Source organism: Amblyraja radiata, chromosome 3 (genome assembly GCF_010909765.2).
Source record: "Amblyraja radiata isolate CabotCenter1 chromosome 3, sAmbRad1.1.pri, whole genome shotgun sequence".
NCBI lineage: Eukaryota > Metazoa > Chordata > Chondrichthyes > Rajiformes > Rajidae > Amblyraja > Amblyraja radiata.
This window is the reverse complement of record NC_045958.1, coordinates 25601387-25616386: the sequence shown is the minus strand read 5'-3', so window position 1 is coordinate 25616386 and position 15000 is coordinate 25601387. Positions and strand designations below refer to the sequence as shown.

At 40.7% G+C, this 15000-nt stretch overlaps 1 protein-coding gene across 5 annotated transcripts in view; it reads right to left on the bottom strand.

Annotated features, from left to right (window-relative positions):
- Positions 1-10491: 10491 nt before the first annotated feature.
- Positions 10492-15000, bottom strand: part of dmxl1 (Dmx like 1) — a 240997-nt gene continuing 236488 nt past the window's right edge. For all 5 annotated transcript variants that reach the window (XM_033017479.1, XM_033017480.1, XM_033017481.1 and 2 more), the window contains one exon: positions 10492-13484. In XM_033017479.1, the coding sequence (XP_032873370.1) occupies positions 13251-13484 (234 nt within the window). In that variant the 3' untranslated portion in view covers positions 10492-13250. The remainder of the gene's footprint in view (positions 13485-15000) is intronic.

Below are 15000 nucleotides of genomic sequence, written 5' to 3'. Positions count from 1 at the left end.
TGGTTGAGCAGGCACTCAGAGATGTCATGGTTGACTGTCTGTTGTTCTGTTCCACATACACAGGCTGGGCTCTGGCAGAACCCCCATCTCCACACGCTGGCATTGAAACGCCCAACTCCAGTACCAAGTCTGTTGAGCTTCACCCATGCTCCTCTCGGAGGTCAGACCCTGGACAGCTTTTATCTGGTGAAGAGATGTAGCTGTGTAACGGAGATGAGGTTGCCTTCCACTCCTGTGACCATTTGGTGGCTATCCAGTGTGCTTTTGCCTCAGTTGGCTGGATGGATGCTAGGAGTTGTTTTCCATGGGGAGCAAAGGGGTGACAGGACTTCAGTCAGGGTGGCCTCTGCTCTCTGCTGATAGCCTGATGGAGGAGGTGATCTGGGTCCATGGCACGACGAGATAGTGCCAGAGTTGCTGCTTGCCTTCGGATCCCTGCAGGCGGAATGCCTGCAAGTATAGGGAGCTGCTCGATTGGAGTAGGTTGAAGGCACCCAGTGATGGTTCGCAAGGTGCTAAATGTTCAAACTCGTGGACGACAGATGGCACAATGGGCTAAGTGTTCGGCTGGCAACCTGAAGGTGGCCGGTTCGAATCCTGCTTGGAGTGTGTACTGTCGTTGTGTCCTTGGGCAAGACACTTCACCTACCTTTGCCTGGGACTAGAGACGGAAATTAGCTACTGATTGGCTACAATCTCGCATATTTACATGCAAAATGTTCATTAATATGCACTGTCCCTATAAACAAATTATTATTATTATTATTACCAGGCTAGTGTGTTTGCTTCCACTCTATACGGGTACGCAGTACTCAGCTGGAGCTAAGGCAGAGGTGCGAAGAGTTGATGGGCTGCCTCCCCAACTTGTTTTGCCAGGCGTCAGATGAGGCCGCTACGTGCCATGACCTTGTCGCAGAGGCCAGCCACATGTTGACGAAATATAAGCGATCTGTCCAGCTTTACACCGAGGTAAGTGGTGTTTGTTGGAAGTCCAAGCACCTATTGTTAACGAAGACAGCTAGCTCTTGATTAGCTTCCTTGTTGTTTAGATGGAATACTGTTGACACTGTTTTGCCTTCGTTCAGCTTTAGACTCCACTGTCATAGGTATACTGCCAAAGTCCCCATGTCTTAGTATTAGAAGAACCCTACATAGATGCGGCTTTTGATAGGGTTAATTGGGAATTCTTATATCAAACACCAGAACGATTTGGCTTTACTGAAGATTAACTTCAAGTTATTAAAGCAATTTACCAGCAACCTACTGCAAGAGTAAAGGTGAATCGGTCCTTAACTGAGAGATTTGAGTTAGGAAGGGGAACGAGACAGGGATGTTGCCTTAACCCTACCCTGTTTGCTATATATATTGAATCATTGGCTCAAGATAGGGAACTGAGGGGATTAACTATAAGAGACAGAGAACATAAAATTGACCTTTTTGCAGATGACGTAATGATGTATCTCACGGAAGTAAACACCTCCTTTCCAAGGATGATGGGGATCATTGAGAAATTTAATTTTTATGCCGGATATAGTGAATATTTCAAAAACTCAAACCCTCCTATTTAGTTGTGTTCAGAAGAAATCAAGCAAAAGTATAATATTAAATGGGATTCAATATACCTAAGGGTATATATAACAAAAAAAATATCAATGTTGTATGGGGCTAATTTTAATCACAACAACCAAAACATAAGAAAGGATATAAAAAGATGGTCCACCTACCCAATGGATTTTAGTAGTAAGATAAATATGGTGAAAATGAATATTTTGCCAAGGCTATTGTACTTGTTTCAATCTCTGCCAATAGAGGTACCATTAAAACAATTCACGGAATGGGATAAATTAATATATAGGTTTATTTGGGGAGGAAAGAGGGCCAGAGTTTGACATACTACACCCCAGATGCCAAAGGACAAAGGTGGAATGGCACTTCCAAATTTTAGGATATATTTCTATGCAACCCAACTTCGACCACTAATTAATTGGTGTGAGGATAGCTATATAGCTAGGTGGAAAGAGATTGAGACATATATCCCTGACCTCCACATCCAAACACTCTTGGGAGAAAAGCGCTTCCTGGACATATCAGGAGTATAATCGATCCAATAACGATATTTACTTTAGAAACCTGGTTCACTCTTACTAGACAACTTAAACTGAATAAAGGACAAAAAGTATTAAGATGGATAGCTTTAGATAGTGAATTTAAACCAGGAATGTATGACTCAAAATTTAAAGAGTGGATGAAAAAAGGAATGACTGCATTTTGTACTGTTACTGAAAATGGAGACCTAAGAATTTTTCAAGATTTGAAGGATAGATTTGCACTTAGGAACCAAGACTTGTTTAGATACCTCCAACTGAGAGATTATTACAATAAAAAAGTAAAAAGGGAGGCACTAGAAGAAAATAATCCAGTGGTAGAAGTGACAGTTAATGCGTATCATCAAAAAACATCAAGGATTATTTCTAAACTTTATCATAGTTTAATGGAATGTCAAGCTAAAATCACAATCTCAGAAGAAGAATGGCATCATATGTGTGTAACACTACAGACATCCACTAATTCACAAAAATTGAAAGAATTTAATTGGAAAATTTTGATTTGTTTCTTTATTAGGCCAAACACAAAAAGCAAGCAAATTCTAAGGCAGCAAACATGCTGGAGGCAATGTGGCCTAACAGACGCAAATCATGCACATATCTTCTGGAGTTGCCCAAAAATAGAAGCATTTTGGAACAGAGTGAATTCAGTATTAAAGGAGGTATTAGTATATATAGTCTCCAAGAAGTGTTCCATTTTATGCCTGGGTAATATAACTACAGCGGTGCTGAAGGAAGATCATTACTTGGTTAAAATCCTACTAACAGCTGGCAAAAAGGCCATTACAAGAAACTGGCTTGCAGCGGGCACACCCAGACTTAGACAATGGTTAGACTTAGTACAGGAAATATTTGTGATGGAGAAAATGACATATTCTCTAAGAGTGAAAGAAGAAGAGTTTAACACAAAATAGGAAAAATTGATTAGGTATAGAAATAAAGACATCAACACTGTATAGTTTTATTGACAATAATGTAAGTTATTGGAAAATGTTTTAATAAGAAAATAGTTCTGTATACTGCATCATTAATTGTAAACTGAACCCCTCTGCTGCACTGTTGTACATTTCACTGCATTGTTGTATATTTCGTTGTTATATTTGTGTTATATTTGTGTATGCATAAAAGCAATAAAGACTAAAGTGAAAAAAAACAAAGTCCCCATGTCTTGACTCAAGGAGCTTTCGATTATCTTCCACTCTTTGTGTCTCATCAGGATGGCTAGATCGTCAGCATACCAATATTTTCCAGCGATGGTCTCTGGGAGGTCATGGATGTACACTTTGAAAAGCAGTGGAGCCAAGACGGATTCCTGTGGGACGCCATTCTTCAGTGTACATAGCCTACTCTGCTGTCCATCACTGGTCTTAAGCACAAAGCTGCGGTTTGATATCAGCTTCATGATGTAGCGTACCATGCGCCTGTCTGGCAGCACCCGGAGTAGCTTTGCAGTTAGTCCCCGGTGCCACACGATGTCATAGGCAGCTGTCAGATCTATAAGAACAGCTCTTGCCTTCTCATTTGCCTCAAAGCAATCCTTGACGTCTTGGGTGAGGAGGGTTACCTGGTCCGCAGTAGATCGACCTTGGTGGAAACCAGCCTGCTCATGGGGTAGTTGAGGGTCTATGATGGGGTTGATACGCCCATGGATCAGTCTTTCAAGGAGTTTGTATGGGATGCAGAGGAGCGAGATGGGCCGGTAGTATTTAGGATCATCCTTTGGCTTGTTCGGCTTCAGGAGAGCGATGACTGTTGCACGAAGCCAGATCTTTGGGTTTTTGGACTTCTCCATGGAGGACAACAGTGTAGTAGAAACTCCTGGTGTATGCTGTCAAGTCCGGGGGCCTTTCCTGCTTTCAACATCTTGAGTGCGGTGGCCATTTCCTCGGAGGTGAAAGCCATTGTTTGGTCTGTATCCACTCTGTCAGTTTTCCATGCCTCGGCAACCTCTTTGCTCACTTCGCGCGAGAAATCTCAGTCAGAGTTTGTGAATTGACCATTCTCGACTAGTTGAGGAGCGATTGCGATAGCGGTCACTGGGCATTTGCCAGGTTTGGATGTAGCTCTGCCGGTCAGGCGGTTGACTGTGTGCCAAGCTTTACGGCTCGAGTGGGTGAAGTCAATCTAATCTAAAAATGACTGTTCTTGTGCATGCCTCTCCCCCACTGCTCCAAAGGCCTCCCACATGCAACCCCAGCCACTTCCAATTTTCACCTTCCCCGCAATTCAACAGGAACGTGCAAATTCCCCAAAGGCCACACCTGTGGTCAGGATTGATCCCGGGTCTCTGCCACTGAGAGGCAGCAGCTCGACTATCTGTGCCAATGTGCACATGCATATCCCAGGAATATTAACAATATGTCGAAACAAAGAACTGCAGATGGTAGTTTATACCAAAGATAGACACAAAGTGCTGGAGTAACTCAGAGGGTCAAGCCGCATCTCTGGAGAAAAAGAGTGGGTGACATTTTGTGGGTGACTGTGACTGTGACAGTGCCCTCTTCCTTGGATGTTGCTCCGATTCCTATCACTAGCGGAAAGGCCAATTCTCAGCAATTGGTAAAGGCTGGGCCCAATTAGCTGATACCCGGTGTGGGGGGACCACCGTGAGGAACAATGGCCACCTCCAGTTTAAATTCCATTTGGAATATTTTGGAGGACCAAGAAACCAAGAACCAAGGGCAACTCGGCGTGGAGGGACCGTTGTGAGGGACGGTGGAAGAACAAAGAGGGAACCCGGTGTGGGGGAAAGGCCCTCTAGTTATAGAATCCTCTGCCCGGGGGATAAGCCTGCGTTCGTTCGTTTGTTCGTTTGATCCGGTTAAGGCGCGGTGCACACCACAGCCAGCCAACAGTTGCTTGTCTTTTTCTTTTTTTTTTCACTTCTAATTTCAAGTTTTTGTGTACCTTGTTGTGTGTTGTGACTGTTGACAGACCAATTTTCCTCCGGGGATGAATAAAGTTTTATCGTATTGTATATTGGTTTGGCACCGTGAATCTTGTCAGCCTTCTCGCTATAAAACCCAAGCATTCTAGCTAGAGGGGGAGGGAGAGAGAAGCAGAAGAAAGAGAAAGAAGAAAGGAGAGAGGTGTCTCCCAGCCAGCTATGTTCCCATCGCAAGTTTAAGGAAGACTGAGCTGCTATGACAAACCCGAGGCCACCAATGCCACCATGTGGTCAAGACTGGACTGCCATGAAGAAGTCAAATACAGCCAGCAGCTCTACTGAGGTTAAGACTGAGTCGCACGGCAAGCCTGAGATGCCTGTGCCTCTTCCTGCCTATGGACAACGAGGGGGAGCACACACACACACACAAAGACTGAGGAACCCGGGTAATCCAGAGACTGCCAGCGTTGCTTCTTGAAGCCCCAAAGCAGAACCTCAAGAGATTCAAGATTCAAGAGTTTGTTGTCATGTGTCCCTGATAGGACAATGAAATCACCATCAGTCTGAAGAAGGGTTTCGGCCCGAAACGTTGCCTATTTCCTTTGCTCCATTGATGCTGCCGTACCCGCTGAGTTTCTCCAGCAGTTTCGTCTACCTTCGATTTTCCAGCATCTGCAGTTCATTCTTGAACAATGAAATTCTTGCTTTGCTTCAGCACAACAGAACATAGCAGGCATGCCTACAGAACAGATCAGTGTGTCCATATACCACTATATAAATATATACACACATGAATAAATAAACTGATAAAAGTGCAAATAAACAGATAATGGGCTATTAATGTTCAGAGTTTTGTCCGAGCCAAGTTTAATAGCCTGATGGCTGTGGGGAAGCCATCCAGGATAAACCTGAGACCAACTGCACCTCCTGTTGAGGCAAGGGTGAACTGCAAGGAGAAGCCTGAGATTGCCACACCACCTGCTTCAAAACTGGGACCGAGCTGCCGGACCAAACCTCAGATCACCAGCTCCACCGCACATGCAACCTGATGGCGAGGGACAACACCCCTTGCGGTCCTGGACTTTCTTACCAATGTAAATAAAATATATCATGTGATTCATCCCACTGGGAGTGTTAGTGCAATTACTGCCGAACCCCCCACCATTGCCGACGCCACAAAATAATGGCATATGTTCAGTTTTAAATAAATATTAATGAATATACCTCTAGATCTGAAAAAAACCCACTTTATATTCCCCAAGTGTGTTGGTTTTGCCCAGTAAATTAGCCACAATATAACCATATAACAATTACAGCACGGAAACAGGCCATCTCGGCCCTACAAATCCGTGCCGAACAACTATTTTCCCTTAGTCCCACCTGCCTGCACTCATACCATAACCCTCCATTCCCTTCTCATCCATATGCCTATCCAATTTATTTTTAAATGATACCAACGAACCTGCCGCCACCACTTCCACTGGAAGCTCATTCCACACCGCTACCACTCTCTGAGTAAAGAAGTTCCCCCCTCATGTTACCCCTAAACTTCTGTCCCTTAATTCTGAAGTCATGTCCTCTTGTTTGAATCTTCCCTATTCTCAAAGGGAAAAGCTTAATCACATCAACTCCGTCTATCCCTCTCATCATTTTAAAGACCTCTATCAAGTCCCCCCTTAACCTTCTGCGCTCCAGAGAATAAAGACCTAACTTATTCAACCTATCTCTGCAACTTAGTTGTTGAAACCCAGGCAACATTCTAGTAAATCTCCTCTGTACTCTCTCTATTTTGTTGACACCCTTCCTATAATTGGGCGACCAAAATTGTACACCATACTCCAGATTTGGTCTCACCAATGCCTTGTACAATTTTAACATTACATCCCAGCTTCTATACTCAATGCTCTGATTTATAAAGGCTAGCATACCAAAAGCTTTCTTTACCACCCTATCTATATGAGATTCCACCTTCAAGGAACTATGCACGGTTATTCCCAGATCCCTCTGTTCAACTGTATTCTTCAATTCCCTACCATTTATCATGTACGTCCTATTTAGATTTGTCCTGCCAAGGTGTAACGCCTCACATTTATCAGCATTAACCTCCATCTGCCATCTTTCAGCCCATTTTTCCAAATGGCTTAAATCACTCTGTAGACTTTGGAAATCCTCTTCATTATCCACAACACCCCCTATCTTGGTATCATCTGCATACTTACTAATCCAATTTACCACCCCTTCATCCAGATCATTGATGTACATGACAAACAACAAAGGACCCAACACAGATCCCTGAGGCACCCCACTAGTTACCTGCCTCCAACCCGACAAACAGCCATCCACCATTACCTTGAAACTTATCCTATACATTTTGCCTTCATTCCCCTTGTTAAATGAATGTTTTTGATTCCATTTACTAACTGGAAAAAATGTTGCCTGGGAAACATTATTTTTCTCTGAAGGAACATCGGACAAATTTAAATGTATTTTGCTTATTTTGAATTTTAACATTAATCCAAAATCTGGTTAGCTAAACTATTATCGTATTTGCATTCTGGATCCAACATGATCAATTGTTAGGATGGTGCACATTGAGATGCAAACACCGATGAGAAAGGTGCAGACAATCCTTCTCTTCCTCTAACCTGCTCATTTTCTCTGCACTGTCTTCATCTTCATTCCTCAGAAAACAAAGTGAAATCCTTTGGGGGAAACTCATCATTCTAACATTTTGAACACAACCTTAATGATAGTCCCTCGTGTCCTGGCAACCTAACTGGAAATAAGCAAGAAAGAAAGCAATGTTCATGAGTAATCCAAAATATTACTGATGCAAATTAATTCAATGCCAGCAAAGACCTGAGGGGTTGAATTATATACTATTTTCCTATGATTTAATCATATGATTTAAAGGTAGGTAAAGGTAAACTGTTTATTCTGGTGAACAGATTTGCAATAAGAGGCCATAATTTTGTCTTAGTCTCAATAACCACATATGAATTATCCAAATCAGGTAGTCCTTAGTTGAAGAACTTGCCTCCATTTTTCTTCCTTGTGCAGTGCTTGGTTTCTTTTTCTTTGTTTCGAATTCATTCACTCACAGAATAATCTTTCACTATTTCCCAATACTCATTGTTGCCAATTATCGTTTGACTCCCAAATGAATCCTATCAGGATTCATTAAAGGTTCATGCAGAGGTGCAGTCATACAATCTTAGACCCACATAACTGGCAAGGAAATCACAATTGTTTCCAGGAGGGAGCTGCTTGTTGGCCAATATTTCTTTTCATTTGCTTTTTTTTTTTAAAAACAATGTTTATTTCAGCTTTCATGACAAGAGAATTCTCTTTTAACTTGGGTCCCATTTGATGCAAGTTTTGGCACCATTTAGATAATTTGGTGGCTTATTGTATCACCAAGAAGCCATGGCATTTTATTGGCTATCCCACCCTTAAACCACTTTGAAGAACGTTGGTGTCTCTACATTCCATGGTCTTCCCGGCTACACGGATAGGACAGGTTTGGAGGGTTATGGATCAAATGTGGACAGGTGGGACTAATGTAGCTGGGACTCGTTGGCTGGTGGGAGCATGTTGGGCTGACGGGCCCATTTCAAACTGTATCAATCTATGACTTCAAATTTCTGCTTTGCCTCTCCTCAGGCCCTTTATCTCAATTTCTCTTAAGACATCCATTGTCTTTCATTAAGGTCTGGTCCACACCTCTATTCCTAAACTCCAATTGCCCCTCTCTTCTGAACCTATATAACCTACCCCTTACTTTCCTTATAAGCATGTGACCCAAATCCTTTCAATTCATATATTCTATTATTGATTTAACTTTGCACAAGAATAATGTAGGCATACTTTATGGAAACAGAACTTAGCCCACTATGTCAATGCTGGCCACAAATAACCTGTTTACACAAATCTCATTTTCGTGCACTTGGCCTGAATTTTAAGTACACTTCAAAATACTACTTACATGTGAAAATATGTAACCACCCTCTTAACTAGGATGTGCAGGAGTGGGCGCCGTCTGTGTATGGCAGCCTGCCCGCAGTCCAACTCTTCACCTTTTTTTAATTTTAAGTCCTGTCATAAAATGTTAGTTGGAGGTCTTTTATGTGGTGGGTGGGGGGGGGGGGAAGGGGGAAACTTTATTTCTTAGTCCCCTACCTGGTCGGAGAGGCAGCATCCCTCCGAGCTGCTTCTTCACCCCGTCCTCACGGCCTACCATCGAGAATGGAGCGGCGTTTCCTGTCGGGACCGGCCGGTACTACAGCTTCGGTGGCGGTGCAGAGCTGGGACACCATCATGAAGCGGGTGATGCCTTACCGGATCGCCGTGCGGTAAGCTCCGGAGCGCTGTGGCCGCCGACTCCCAACATCGCGGAGCTGGGGCTGCGGGCGTCGCTGGATTTGGAACGCCGCGGAGCCTGGGATCGAGTTCGCCGGGGTCGGAGCTCCAACCGGCGCGGCCTGAGAGCTATGAGTGCCCCCGGTCTCCGGGGAGGAGGCAGCCGCTCCAGACTTTCCAAGCCGCTGAGGAATGTTTCACCCGACGCCGGAGTTCCATCTTCACGGCAAGAGGGCCCTGAAAATCATCGGACTGGCCGCAAGGCCACAAATGGGCCCCGACCTCGGGTGCTTCACAGAGGAAGAGGACTTAACTTTCTGGTGCCTTTACCCACAGTGGACATTTTTGATTCTGCTGTGGGGGACGTTTGTGTTGAACTCTATAATGTGTTGTGCCCATTTTCTTTATTTTTTTAACCTTTTTTTATGGTTTGTATGGAAACTTATTATCTATTTTATGTAAAGCACTTTGGTGTCAATGCAAGTTGACTTAAAACGTGCTATATAAATAAAACGTACTTACTTACTTACTAGGAAGAGAATCAAACAAGTTAACAAAGTGTGTGTGTATCCTTTAACGATTCACCCTTCGTCAGGATAGACAAAGTAAACAAGTTTTAACCCTTTATGAATAAATATGATACTGAAACAGGTAATTCTCCTTTGATCATTAAAAAAAACCTTCTGTATTGTTTATTGTATGTGATAGGCACGATTAAATACTGCATTTCACAGTCAATGCAAGATCTTATAAAGTTCTTAGAAAGTGAAATAAAATGTGTATTTTTCTGCAATTAACAATTCTATTTATGTTGTTGAATACTTTGACTGTAGCTTGACAAACCTTTTGAAAATTATAGACATCGATGATCCATCACATTTCTTACCAACAAATTTGAATGTATTATGAAGCACAGGGACACTGATTGTATTGTTACTCTAATCCAATTATAGCCATTTGCCAGAGCAGTTCATGCCTCCAGCACATTCAGATTTATTTGCAGACATTCATTTTCTTGTGCAATACCGACACATGGACAATTATTAGCCTCCTCAACCTGTCCTAGAACTGTTCGTTTGACTGACTTGTAATCTGACTCCATATTTTCAACCGAGAAAGAACATGTCAAAAAAGAAATTCTTGATTCTCATTGCTATTTTATTGAAACAATTATGAATTTTAAATACAAGATTGACATTTTTAAAGAGAATTCAGTAAAGCAGCTTCTGACAAGGCAAGAAGTCAGACACCAGTAATGTTACTTGGGATTACAGACTTCTCTTTCGATTTGTTTCAAAGCAAAAGGTTAATTTTTACTTGTAAAATGTGTTCATCCCGGAGATTCTTGTACTTCAGGAATTACCTGATTATGATTAACTTGTGCTGTACTTTCTTTCAAATCAATTATTACATAATATTTCATATAAATGCAAAAGAACAAATTGTTTCTTCAGATTTCCAAAGTTTTCATAAATGTTGTTTTAATAAAATTAGTATTTCTCATTGCACAATTAAAATGATCAAGATCTGTTTCTTTTCTATTTTCTAGTAAATAAAGTTATCTGACAGGTAAACTAAGTTTCACTTTTACAATTTTAATTGTACTAAAACACTTCTAAAGATGATATATCCTGAGTTTATAACAAAAAAATAACAAGGTTTCTAAATAAGCCATTCAATATGGATAAAAATGTAAATGTCTGAACAGAATACTTTTTTTGCTAACCACAAACACAGATTTATGTAACCAATGAAATTAATAAATCTCATTAAACTGATCAGCTAAGATTACATTTATACTAACTACAACTGTTGCATTTGTCAATTAAACATTAAAAAAATGAACCCTATGCAAAAACCATTTTCCAAGCTATACATTTTCTGATCTATACCCAGGCTACCGGCTCCACAAAAAATATTGCCATTCACCAAGGTGAATGTTATAATCTTTACTTACAGATAGCTATTCCCACTATTGATTAGACATGAAATAGTAATAGTTACTTTTTACAATGTCTTTTAATTAATTCTGTGTTCCTGAACACAAGAGAAATTTCCAACTGTACAAGGTTCTATGTACTGCTGCATATTTGATATATGGATTTAGTAATAATTTGGTTGCTGTTTGATTATACAGTAGTTGTGCAATTTCCTAATTCTAACAAATTAGGTTGGCCTAGAAATATATTTATCCTTAAAAGACATCGAATAGGGAAAAAAGTACTATAACGTTGCCTTTCTTGGTCCTAATTACCTTTTAAAAACCAAAGTAATAAATAATTTGCTGAAGATGTTGTACTGAAGACCTGATTCCAATCAGCTCCATCAGTACAATCTGGGAATACTTACGTGGAGAGAGAATGTTCAATTAATACTGGGCAGCTTCCCTACACCTATGTTTTAGTGGTGCATGAATGATCCGAGTCGAGAAAAAACATGTCACCCTGCTTTCTCTGCTAATGGATTTGTAGCATGGGATGAGAAACATCTAAAAAAAAGTGCCTTTTGCATTCAAAAAACAAGGCTGATCATAGTGAATGGTAGTATATGCAAGGGTAAATACAAAAATCTGATGACTATTGGCTTAAGATTTATCTTAAAGAAATAGTAACTCCTTAAAGTTATCAGCATTTAATCTTCATTTCATAAGATAATTAACAATCAGATAATAAATACGCAACTTTTACTTTTCTGGTTTATAGAAAGGAAGGCTGCAGCCTTTATTCTGGTTTTGGCTTATTTTCCATTAAGTACTGCATTTAAACATTTGATTATAAAAAAGATACAATTTTTTTAAACTTTGAGCTCTAGACATCATAAATCTTGCCCACCTTAGCATGCTTCTTGAGATAAAACCTTCAGAATGTTACTGTTTAGGTGCAGTGGTTAGGAGTTTTCTCACCATTCCCAACTGCATTTAAAATGGAGTTTTATTCACATGGTGTAGGCTGAAACATTTAAAAGCATTTACAGTCGGATCAACACATTGCAAAACTAGATAGTAGGATGCAGTTGTGCCCATGATTGCCCCACATCACGAGTTACTAATCTTGGTAATTTCAGATGCCAAGCAACCCTAGCTCAACTGCAACATATCCATTGGTGAGCTCATGCAAAGCAGCAGTGAAAGGAGAGATTTATTTGATGCCCTCTCGGCGTATGTACTTTGCACATAGATAGAAAATAATTTAAATATAATAGTTGTGTTGTAAGGAATATTTAAATTTCAGTAGATAATTTCTAGCTCCAGCACAACACAAATGTTCTTTTTTACAAATGTACCTTTCATTTTACAGTACAATGCTGTACAAGATTTGTTTCCCCCCTCTCCCTTGCCAGTATGGAGCACCAGTTGCATTCTCCCATATGAAGATAAGCAAAATCTATTTATAGCTTGTATTTCAGGGACTTCCTACAGCTAAAAATAAGGAATGGTCACAATTCAAATGATAACTTTATATCATATATAAACTTTTAATACAAGCATAAAAAAGATAATTATTATATCTTATACTTTGACTTCTTAAAGCACTGTACATTTTGACACTTCAAAAATATCAGCAACCAGTTTCAACAAAAAGCTTTATAGCAGCAAATATATTTTACCATGTTTTACAAGAAAATCACTTCATTCTCATATTTTGACACATTTAGATTCAATTCCTCCTTCCAACTATTAACAAAGTCCTTAAGTGTCCAATCTTCTTAAGGCATCAGTGCATTAATTAAAAATGAATAAGCACTCCCCCCCCCCCCCCAACACTTTAGCCCAACACCTATCCTATGTGTGGCACCAGTGTTTGTTTCACTCTTAATAAACAAATATTTTGGTAGATTTAAGTTACAACGGATTGTGCTGATAGTATCACTATAATAATATAAATTGTTCATTTATATTGTTATAGTATAAATTTTACATCATTTTGCCAGATATCCAATTTTCCACTTCCTGTGCTAAAGCGATCTGGCAGGATCCTCATTTTCATTGTCCCATCAGCTCCACAGGAGAATATATGATTTGCCGGACCAGTCTCTATTTGCATGACTCCTGTTCCTATGTTTCTGAAGAGCGACTGTCGAGCATGCTCATTTGAGAATGTATGAATCGGGTTGAGAGTGGACAAACTCCAAATCTGAAAGTAATAGAAAACAAATATAAACTTCTAAAGTAGTACAGTTTAAAATGTTTATTGCAAGACAAGTTTACAAATTACTTCACTACTCATTTGTTGAGCTTTTTCTGTTATTTTGTATGAATCAACCGAAGGTCTACATTACTTGGAGCTGCATGGTCTTGCAATAACCTTCTTTGATGTCAGCGGTGCCAGTGATCATTTCCTTTAAATATCTGATTATGAAAATATACTTTGGTTACTAATCGACTTTTCACAGCTTCAACCAAAATTCATGATGATTTGGATTACAGATGTCAACGAACAGCTCAAGGTTCTGAGATGCCATTAGTTTGAGCTTCAACAAAATTGCATGTCCTTTCCAATGGGTTTATACTGCTATTACAGCTTTGCCCAGTCAAACCTTCTGAAAATTAATAGAATTAAACCTCATTGGGGACCCTCGGGCTATCTTTAATCACTGTACTGGACTGTATCTTACACTAAACATTATTCCTTTTTCCCTGTATCTGTACAGTATACTGTGAATGGCTCGATTGTAATCAGGTATAGTCTTTCCGCTGACAGGAAACAAACAAAGCTTCTTACTGTACCTCGATACATGTGACAATAAACTAAACTCGGTCATGAGTAATTAAATAAAGCAATTTAATAAAGGCAGAATATATGGTGAGAAGAAAGATGTCATGTGGAAAATGCCTACTGGACATTAATAACTAAAAAAGATACAAAGTATTGGAGTAATTCAATGGGTCAGGCAGCACCTCAGGAGAACGCAGATAGGTGACGTTTCGAATCAAGAACCTTGAACCTCAGTTTTTTAAAGTGTTTCCAAAAGCAAAATGGAGGATAATCAATGATATTCAGAACAGAGGGGAATCAATGTTTTGTGATGACAAAAATTGTTAGTCCCCAATTTTGTTAGTCCTTGCTGTCTCCTCCCCTTCCTCAGTCCCCCTGCTGTCTCCTCCCATCCCCCAGCCTTCGGGCTCCTCCTCCTTTTTCCTTCTTGTCCCCACCCCCCCCCCCCCACCCCCGATCAGTCTGAAGAAGGGTTTCGGCCCGAAACATTGCCTATTTCCTTCGCTCCATAGATGCTGCTGCACCCACTGAGTTTCTCCAGCTTTTTTGTGTACCTTCGATTTTCCAGCATCTGCAGTTCCTTCTTAAACAATTATTGAGGATATTGGTTGATAAGGAATCCACCCACAACACAGCATAATTTTAGAAGTTTGAAAAATGTTTAGAGATGCAGCATGGAAACAGGCCCTTCGGCTACTAGGTCCATGCCAATCATTGATCCATTCACACGAGTTCTGTTATCACAGTCACCCACTTTCTTCACACTAGGGGCAATTTAGAGAGGTCAATTAACCTACAAACCGACCCATCTTTGAGATGTGCAAGGAAACCAAAGCAACCGAAGGAAACGCAGTCACAGGGAGAACATGCACCCAAGGCCAGGATCAAACCCGGGTCCCTGGCGCTGTGAGACAGCAGCTGCAACACTGTGCTG